The sequence below is a fragment of the Lontra canadensis genome, unplaced genomic scaffold, assembly GCF_010015895.1.
Source record: "Lontra canadensis isolate GAN:19392208 unplaced genomic scaffold, GSC_riverotter_1.0 scaffold636, whole genome shotgun sequence".
NCBI classification, from domain to species: Eukaryota; Metazoa; Chordata; class Mammalia; order Carnivora; family Mustelidae; genus Lontra; species Lontra canadensis.
In genome coordinates this window covers 43,564-54,288 of record NW_022631620.1, presented here as the reverse complement: position 1 = coordinate 54,288, position 10,725 = coordinate 43,564, and the positions used below count along the sequence as shown (strand labels likewise).

At 32.9% G+C, this 10,725-nt stretch overlaps 1 protein-coding gene across 1 annotated transcript; it reads right to left on the bottom strand.

The window, feature by feature from the left end:
• Nucleotides 1–3,993: 3,993 nt before the first annotated feature.
• Nucleotides 3,994–4,932, bottom strand: LOC116863162 (olfactory receptor 6C6-like). Its single transcript, XM_032850661.1, has one exon. It carries the CDS (start codon nucleotides 4,930–4,932, stop codon nucleotides 3,994–3,996), a length of 939 nt encoding a protein of 312 aa, XP_032706552.1.
• Between the last annotated feature and the right edge of the window lie 5,793 nt (nucleotides 4,933–10,725).

Here is a 10,725-nt window from a genome sequence, read left to right as displayed (position 1 = left end):
AATCTTGAATGTTCTTAGTGGCATCTACAGTGGTAAAGCCTTTCCAGAAAATTTTCCATTTATTTTGCCCGGATCCATTAGAGAAATCAGTATCCATGGCATCTCTAGCCTTATGAAATGTATTTCTAAAACTATAAGACTTGAAAGTCAGAATTACCCCTTGATCCATGGGCTTCAGAATGATTGTTGTGTTAGCAGTCATGAAAACAACATTAACCATATTGTACCTCTCCATCAGAACTCTTGAATGGTCAGGTGCATTGTCAATGAGCAGCAATATTTTGAAAGGAATCTTTTACTGAGGAGTAGGTCTCAACAGTGGCTTAAAATATTAGTAAACCATGTTGTAAACAAAGGTGCTGTCATCCAGACTTTGTTATTCCATTTAGAGAGCACAGGCAGAGTAGTGTTAGCATAATTCTTAGGCATAGGTCTTTCAGAATCATCAATGAGCATTGGTTTCAATTTAGAGTCACTGGCTGCCTTAGCCTTAACAAGAGAGTCAGCCTAGACTTTGATGCTTTGAAGTCAACTCATCAGCTCCTCTTTTCTATCTATAAACAGCCTAGATGGCATCTTCATCAACTATAAGTCTTTTTCATCTGCATTGAAAGTGTGTAGTTTAGTATTGTCACTTTTATTAATTATCTTAGCTAGGTCTTCTGGATAACTCACTTCAGGTACATCAGTCCTTGCTGCTTCACTGCATACTTTACTGTTATGGAGATGGCTTCTTTCCTTAAACCTCATAAGCCAATCTCTGCTTGCTTCAGACTTCTTTTTTCCCTGTAGCTTCCTCACCTCTTCCTGACTTCACAGAATTGAAGAAAATTGGGGCCTTCCTCTGTGGTAGGCTTTGGTATAAGGGAATACTGTGGCTGGTTTGGTATTCTATCCATACCACTAAAACTTTCTCCACCATAATAAATATAATAATAATGAAAAAGCTTGAAATATTGTGAGAATTACCAAAATGTGGTACAGAAAGGAACAAATGCTGTTGGAAAAATGGCACTATTAGAATTGCTTGATGCAGGATTGTCACAAATGTTCAACTTGTGAGAAAAGTAGTATATGCAAAATACAACAAAGCAAAGCACCATAAAGTGAAACATACCTGTACCACATTTTGCTTATCCACTCATCACTTAAAGGTTACTTGTGTTGATTCTGCTTTTTGGCTCTTACGCCTGATCTTCTGTGAAAATGTGTGTTGAAATATTTGCATGTACATATGTTTTCAATTCTTAGAATTTCTGGGTTATATGGTAACTCTGTGTTTACCTTCTCAATTAGCTGCCAAAATTTTCCAAGTGGCTGCATGTTTTACATTCCAACCAGCAGCATATGGGGTTCTTAATTCTGTATATCATCACTTGTTATTATGTACAATAACACTTGTTTTTTGTGTTATATATAGCCAACATATATGTACTCACACCCACACAGTCACACACACATACACATACTTAATTGTCCTAGTAGCTGTGAAGTGGTATGTCATTGTAGTTTTGAATTACATTTTCCTAAAGACTACTGTTCTCGAGCATCTTTTCAAGTGCTTTTTGTCTGTTTGTATATCTTCTTCAAGCCCTTTGTCTATATTTTCTTGAGTGTTGGTCTTTTTTATTGTTCAGTTGTAGGAGTTATTTTATGTAAATTTAACCATGAAAGTGAAACACTTGTACCAAAAAAAAAAAAAAAAAAAAAAACACACAACTTAAAAAAACAAAAAGTCCTGGGATGCCTGGGTGGCTCAGTTGGTTAAGCAGCTGCCTTCAGCTCAGGTCATGATCCCGGCATCCTGGGATGGAGTCCCACATCGGGCTCCCTGCTCAGCAGGGAGCCTGCTTCTCCCTCTGCCTCTGCCTGCCACTCTGTCTGCCTGTGCTCACTCTCTCTGACAAATAAATAAATAATATCTTTTAAAAAAGTCCTAAATAAATAAAGACATCCCATGTTATTGGATAGTACACTTGACATTGTTAATTAAGATGATAACAGTTCCCAAAGTGATCCAATTCAATGTAATCCTTATTAAATTTTCAACTGTTCTTTTTGCATCAATAAACAATCTAATCCTAAAATTCATATGGAATTGCAAGGGACCTTGATAGCCAAAACAATATTGAAAAAGAGGAGCAAAATTGAAAGAGTCATACTTTCCAATTTCAAAAATTAATATAAAGGTACAGTGATCAGGACGATGTGATACTTGTACAGCAACTGAGTTTTACCTCAAAGTAATAGACCTGTACATTAATGGTCAATTGATTTTTAACAAGGGTGTTGTTTAATGGGGAAATAATAGCCTTTTCAACAAATCATGTTGTGATAACTATTTACATGCAAATTGTGACTTAAATCTTTACCTCAAACCATACACAAACATTAACTCAGTAGAATCCAAAGACCTAAATGTTAGATATAAAACTATAAATTTCTTAGAATAAATGGTAAGTATACATCTTTGCAATTTTGGATTAAGCAATGGTTCTTTTACATATGCCCCTGAAAACACAAGAAACCAAATAAAAAATAGAAAAACTTGACTTCATCAGAATTAAAACTTTTGTGACCAAAGGACACTACCAGAAAAGTGAGATGACAACCCAAAGAATAAGAAAAATACTCATAATCCAAATCTAATAAGGGTCTAGTAGTTTTTAAAGAGCTTAATGGAAGGCTTTGAGGGCCTTGAATATAATAACATGAACTTACTTCCTTGTAATTGCCATCGAAAAGAAGATGGTTAACAGTGCTGACTTAAAGTAATAATATAAATCAGAATATAAACCTGAACTTATTTTTTTTTCCTTAGGGCCACATGGATAGACGTTACTGCATTAAATACCATAATGATTTTTTTCACTCCTATTTCTCTGATGTCATATTATATCAATATACAACTCATTATATTTCACGGTTTTCTTTGTAGGCTTATATTGTGTTTTTATCTGAGGGAATACCAGTTAACACTCCCTTCTTTAATAGCATAAAAACATGAGTGAGTCCACATTGGAGTAGGCAGAACGGAAGTTGAAAGACGATGTAACTCATTTTTAAAAATCTCTTCCATGTATCTCATATATCTCATGTATCCAAATGTTCAACCATTCCTCTCAGTTTGTGTTCCAAATTTCTCTGGAGCCATCACCTGGAGCTTCAAATTCATTCACACTATTGCATTTCAACTCTCAAATAACTCACTTAGTTTAAAACATTAGTCCTCTAACTTGTCTCTCAGATTCCAATACCCAAATACCCATCCACAATACATTTAACATAGCAATGTCTATAAAATAAAAATTTGCTCACATAGGTTTTGATATTAAAAAAGGAAACTGTCATGGAAACCACCTGTATTACAATTACCTAGAGTCCATGTTTCTACACTGTACTACAGGTATATTGAAAAGACATTTTAGGAATGAGAACTTTGACTTTGTTTTGAAGTAATCCAAACAGGTGTGTGATTCTTATTCACTCCAAATTTTCAGGTCTATAATAGACCTACCAGATGAAATCCTGCTCCATTTTAGAACATATGTGCTTTTTATAAATTGAAGCCTGCCTTTTTCCTTCCTTGTTGAAAACAATCGACTTATATTTGAAGTGCTTCCTAGAGTCCCAGTGGCAGTACATGTTGTTATATTGATGTCTGTAAAATTTTATTTAAAATCTTATGATATATATCAATTTAAAATTGTGGGTTTTTTTTCAGGAGGTCAGTACCATGTTCTGGAAAATAAAAGAAATTTCATATTTGTGTTGATAACCTAATAGATGACTCACCTTGATCTCTGAAAGGAACTATGATAGTAAAGAGAAGTAGGAAGGAAAAGATGCACTTCGCTGAAAAGTTTGGTTAAAATATTGTGAGGTGAAAAAATATTATGAGGTGAACTAATTGAAGGACAGATTAAGTAAACATATAAGTCAAAAATTTTATTTACTTTTTTATCTAAGATTTTTTTAAATTAAATTTCCTCTTCATTTTTTGAAAAAAGAGAAAATCTTTTGGAGTGTGTCCTTGAAGGCTTGTTTCACTTGCTGGTTTCTGAGAGTGTAAATGAAAGGGTTTAATAAAGGGGCAACCGAGGTGTAAATAACAGTTACACCTTTGGATAAAGTCACCCTTTCCTTTGCTGTTGGCTTTATGTAATTAAAGATACAGCTACCATAAGTAAGGGAGACTACAATCATATGAGAAGAACAAGTAGAAAAAGCCTTTGTTCTTTTCTGGGCAGAGGGGATTTTTAGAATGGTCTTGATAATATATGTGTAAGAAAGAGTCACTAAAAGCAAAGTGACCATGAGTGTTACAATAGCTAAGACAAATGAAAGCAATTCCAAGAAGTGAGTGTCAGTGCAGAAAAGCTGCAGTACAGGGGAAATGTCACACATGAAATGATCAATTACTCTGGAAGCACAGAAATCCAGTGTTAGTCCCACAGCCACTGGTGCAAATGAAAGCAGAAAGCCAACTGTCCACGAACTAAATAGAAGTTGGTAACACACTTTGTTGTTCATAATGATGGGGTAATGTAGAGGTTTGCAGATTGCTACATACCGGTCAAAAGACATGGCAGCCAGTAGGTAAAATTCTGTAATTTCTAGTAAGAGGAAAAAGAATAACTGAGATGCACAACCATCGTACGTAATTATTTTGTTTTTAGTCACGATGCTTATCAGGTATCTGGGAATACAGACTGTTGTCAATGAAGCTTCCATGAATGAGAAATTTCGGAGGAAAAAATACATGGGAGTCTTGAGGCGGAGATCTAGCAACGTAAGAAGAATGATGGTGAAGTTCCCCATCATACTCAATACATAGTTTATAAAGAGAAATATGAAAATCACAACTTGCAGTTGTGGGTCATCGGTCAATCCTAGGAGAATGTACTCCACCTCTCTTGACTGATTCCTCATTTCAGATTTGAGTCTTATGAAATAGACATAGGAAAACAACTCCAGAAGTGGAAATAAGGATTTTTTTTAAAAGCTACAGAAAAAAAAAAAAACATAGTAAAAATGTAAATAAGTTAAAAGGCTGATCCAACTTAATAAGAAGACAATACTTAAAATTATAACATATATCAACCTAGGCAGCCTGTACCTTATTGTTCCATTTAAGTAACAGCTATGTTAACAACACTATTAAATTTTTCCTTTTCTCTATTTGAACTTAAAAGATAATGTAAATTTTAGCTGATCATTTCCAAATGAGCTGAGTTCTGTTAAAGTGTCTAAATAGAACATAAGCTTGACTTTAAATGTGTTTTCTACGTACAGCTTAAAAATTTTTGAAAAGTTCTTGTAACATCTAAAAAATTAAACGAATGTCAATTCACAATGTTTATTCAAAAATAATGCTTAAATATATGTGAAATGTAGAAACAATGAGTTATATATTTCTCTATGATTGAAATTTCATGATATATACCATTATTTATTTTTCCATGATGCAGTAATTCCCCATTGTTTTTTTGTCTCATTTCACTTAATATTATTTTTCTTTGGTTTCTAACACATCAGTGTTCTCATATCAGTTGTATTTGATCATGAAGTGTTGATGATTGAATCTACATAAAAATAGAAAAATATATTACAGTTCAAAAGTCAGTGGATACTACCTGACTTGTACTTGAGGTATTGCTTTCATATATGATCCAGATATTTATTGCACACTATAAGTGACTTACCATAACTAGGAGACATTGGTATAATTTTCCTCCTATGGGAATATGGTAGAAATGGGTCAAAAATAAATGATGAGGGGTGACTGGATGGCTCAGTGGGTTAAAGCCTCTGCCTTCGGCTCAGGTCATGATCTCAGGATCCTGTGATTGAGCTCCGCATTGGACTCTCTGCTTGGAGGGGAACCTGCTTCCTCCTCTCTCTCTCTCTGCCTGCCTCTCTGCCAACTTACTATTTCTCTCTGTCAAATAAATAAATAAATAAATCTTTAAAAAAGGATTTAAAAAAATAAAAAAAATAAATGATGAACATTCTTTCTCTTATAACATTATAAAAAATTCAATAATCTAAGAGGAAAGTTAATTCCAAAGCTTTTCTCTAGAAGGAGTTTAAAGAATAATATGCATTCTGGACATGATATGCATCTGTTAATATCTTTCACTTTCACTTACACTCATTACAATGATGACCCAGATATTACAAGTAATTCAATTAGAATCTTCTTCCTGGTCAGGTAAGATTCATTTTCCATCTTCTTTTCTTATATTTAAAATGAAGGTAACATGGGCGCCTGGGTGGCTCAGTGGTTAAAGCCTCTGCCTTCGGCTCAGGTCATGATCTCAGGGTCCTGGGATCGAGTCCCGCATCGGGCTCTCTGCTCAGCAGGGAACCTACCTCCTCCTCCTGCCTCTCTGCATACTTGTGATCTGTCTGTCAAAAAAAAAAAAAAAATCTAAAAAAAAATAAATAAAACTCTTTAAAAAAATAAATAAATAAATAAAAATAAATAAATAAAATCAAGGTAACAGTTTCCATAAAAATTGTAAGTGAAAATATAATGCTCTAAATGAAAATGGATTTTGGGAAATCCCTCATATGTAAGGAACCCAAATTTTGTAAAAAGAAATTCTGGCTTCAAATCATGCACTAGCAAAAAGGCACAGTTTTATCATTTTGCACATAAGAGACACAGGGGATTAATTAAAATTAAAAAAAAAAGGAAAGAAAAAGAATTATCCCCTGGAGATTAGTGTCAAGAGGAATACCAGGTATGTAAAAAAATAGAACAACAACAAGAACAACAACAAACCAAAGAAGGAAGGACATAAAAACTACTATGAATTGCTTTAAACACAAAGTGAATTTCTTTAGCTACAAAACAGATAATCCCCCAAAAGAGAATAAGAAATAATTTAAACTCTATACTTAAGCCCACCAAGAATTTCAGATATTCCAGTACCCTGGACTCTATGACCATTTCTACACATTAAGGGGGTTTATTCAAAAAGGAAACCTTTCTCTTGCTTCCTCAATCAAAGTTGGGAGGATTTCATTAACTTGTGGCGTATGCCCCAAATTGGAGGTTTAGGGCAGTACTTAAATGTTTCATTATTTTTATACATTTTGAAACAATATAAAATATAAGAAAGAAAACCAGCAAATAACCATGAGGATCTTTTATTACACCATTTGATGATCCATCTGCTGTTCAATATAATAGTATGTGTTTAAAACAAAAAAGAATATTCCACTAGATAAACATGCTATAACCTTTAGAGTTAGGACATTAATAATGCTATATTATTAACATGTACTTCCCCAATGCTATTTAAGTTTCACCAGTGACTAAAAATTTCCTTTATACAAAAAAATACAATTTAGAATTACATGTTAATTTAATTACCATAATGTTTTAGTCTCCTTTAATTTGGAAAATTCTGTGGTCTTTCCTTAACTTTCAAGAATATTGATTGAAAATTCTTTTTTTTTCTTTTTTCTTTTTCTCTTCTTTTTCTTCTTTATATTGACTCTAAGTATATTTTTAAAAATTTTAAATCAATGTAGTCTACATACAGGGCTATATTAGTTTCAGGTGTACAATACAGTGATTCATCAATTCTATACATTACACAGGGCTCTTCAAGATAAGTGTGATCTTAATCCCCTTCACCAATTTCACCCATCCCCCCAGGTTACTGTCACTTTGTTTTTGATAGTTAAGTGTCAGTTTTTTGGTATGTCTCTCTCTCTCTCTCTTGTTGGTTCACTGTTTTGTTTTGTTTGTTTTCTTTTGTTTGTTTTTGCTTGAATTCCACGTGTGCATGATAACAAGTGTTATTTGTTCTCCTCTGACTGACTTATTTTGCTCAGCATTATACATTCTAGATCCATCCTGATTTGCATTTCTGTAATGATGAGTTGATGTTGAGCATCTTTTCATGTGTCTAATGCCATGTGGATATGTTCTTTGGAGAAATGTCTACTAAGATCTTCTGCCCATTTGTTAATTTATTGTTTGTTTTTTAAGTGTTGAGTTGTATAAGTTCTGTGTATACCTTGAATACTAACCCTTTATTAGATATGTCATTTGCAAATATCTTTTCCCTTTTGGTAGATCGTCTTTAGTTTTATTGATTGTTTCCTTTGCTGTACAGAAACTTTTTATTTTGATGAAGTCCCAAAAGTTTTGTTTTGTTTTGTTTTGTTTTTGCTTTTGTCTCCTTGCCTCAAGAAACATATCAGGAAAAATGTTGCTATAGCCAATGTCAGAGAAATTACTTCCTGTGCTCTCTTCTAGTATTTTTTTATGGCTTCAGGTGTCACATTTAGGTCTTTAAACTTTTTTTTTTTTTTTGGTAAGAAAATCCATTATTTTTGTTTGGTGTAAGAAAATCATCCAGTTTCATTCTTTTGCATATAGTTTTTCAGTTTTCACAACCCCATTGGTAGAAAAGATTGTTTTCTTATTGCATACCTTTGCCTCCTTTGTCAAAGAGTAATTGAATCATGGGTTTACTTCTGGGCTTTTTATTGTCTTCCATTGCTCTATGTGTCTACTTTCCTGCCAGTACCATATTGTTTTGATTAATAAATCTTTGTAATATAACTTGAAGTCTGGAATTGTGATAACTCCATTTTTTTCCCTTTTCTAGATTCCTTTGCCTATTTGTTTTTTTGTGGTTTAATACAAATTTTAAGTTTTCCTAATTTTGTGAAAAATGTGGTTAGTATTTTGATAGAGACTGCTTTAAATATGTAGATTGCTTTGGGTAGCATAGAAGTTTTAACAATATTTAGTCTTCCAACCCATCAGGATGGAGTATCTTGCCATTTGTTTGTGTCCACTTCAAATTTTTCATCAAGCTTTAATAATTTTCTGAGTACAGGTCTTTCACCTCTTTGATTAAGTTTGTTCCTTAGTATCTTATTTTTACAGTAGTTGTAAATGAGGTTGTTTTCTTAATTTCTCTTTCTGTTGCTTCAATATTGGTATATAGAAATACGACAGATTTCAGTACATTGATTTCGTATCCTGTGATCTTAGTGAATTCATTTATCAGTTCTAGTAGTCTTGGAATTTTGGGGGATTTCTCTATACAGTGTCATGTCATTTGCAAAGAGTGAGTTTTACTTCTTCACCAATTTATGTGACGTTTATTCCTTTTTCTTGTCTGATTGCTGTGATTAGGACATCTAGTACTATGTAGAATAAATGTGGTGAGAGTGGATATCGTTGTCATGTTTTTGACTTTTGAGGAAAAGCTCTCAGTTTTTTCCCATTGAGTGTGATGTTAGCATTGGGTTTTTGTATAGGGCCTTTATTTTGTTGAGTTATGTTCCTTCTACATCTATTTAGTTGAGGGTTTTATTATGAATGAGTATTGTACTCTGTCAAGTGCTTTTCTGCATCTATTGATATGACTTTGATTTTTATCTTTTTCCTTGTTGATGTGATGTATGACATTGATTGCTTTGCAAAAATTGAAATATGCTTCCATCTCAGGAATAAATCCCACTTGACCATGGTGAATAATTTTTTAAATGTATTTTTGGATTTGATTTGGTAATATGATGTTGAGGATTTCTGCATCTATGTTCATCAGAGATATTGGCCTCTAGTATTCTTTTTTTAGTGTCTGTATCTGGTGTTGGTATTGGAAGAATGCTGGTCTCATAGAACAAATTTGGAAATTTTCCTTCCTGTTCTATTTCTTGGAAAAGTTTGAGAAGAATAGGTCTTAACTTTTCATTAAATGTTTGGTAGAATTCACCTGTGAAGCCTTTGGTCCTGAACTTCTGTTTGTTGGGATTTTTTAAATTATTGATTCAATTTTATTGCTCATAATTGGTCTGTTCAAATTTTCTATTTCTTCCTGTTTCAGTTTTCATAGTGTGTATGTTTCTAGAAATTTATTCATTTCATTTAGGTTGGTCAATTTCTTGGCATATAATTTTCCATAATATTCTTTTAAAATTCTTTGTATTTCTGTAGTGTCTTTTTTTTTTTAATTGATGAAGGTGACTAAGGGCTTGTCAATTTAATTGATTATTTCCAAGAAATAGCTACTGTTTTTTTTTTTCTTTTAGCTTCTGTTTTGTTTATTTCTTCTCTAAACTTTATTTCCTTCCTTCCACTGCACTTATGTTTTACTTATTCTTTTTTTCTGGTTTCTTTAGAAGTAATGGCAGGTTGTTTGAGATTTTTCTTGCTTCTTTATGTTGGCTTGTGCTGGTATAAATTTCCTTTTTAAAACCACTTTCGCTATATCTCAGAGGTTTGAATGGTATTTCATTCTCATTGTCTACAAAATTTTTGATTTCCTGTGTGCTATCTTGTTTGACCCATTTATTGTTTTGTAGCATGTTATTTAACCTCTGTGTATTTATGTTCTTTCCAGGACTTTTTTGTGGTTGATTTCTAGTTTCTTAGCATTAGAGCAAAAAAGATGCATGGTATGACTTCGATTTTTTTGAATATGTTGATACTATTTTTCTAGCCAAGTTTGTGATCTATTCTGGAGAATAGTCAATGCACACTTTAGAAGAATGTATATCTTGCTGTTTTAGGATGGAATGTTATGAATATACCTGTTACAATCATCTAGTCCAATGTGTCATCAAAGCCACTGTTTTCTTGTTGACTTTCTGTCACTATGATCTATCCAATAATTTAAATAAGGTATGAAAGTCCCCTACTGTTATTGTATTACTCTTGATTAGTTCCTTTACGTTTCTTACTCACTG

What these genes read in the sequence shown, in the direction of transcription:
- LOC116863162 (XM_032850661.1), bottom strand. Translation starts at nt 4,932, where the DNA reads ATGAGGAATCAGTCAAGAGAGGTGGAGTACATTCTCCTAGGATTGACC.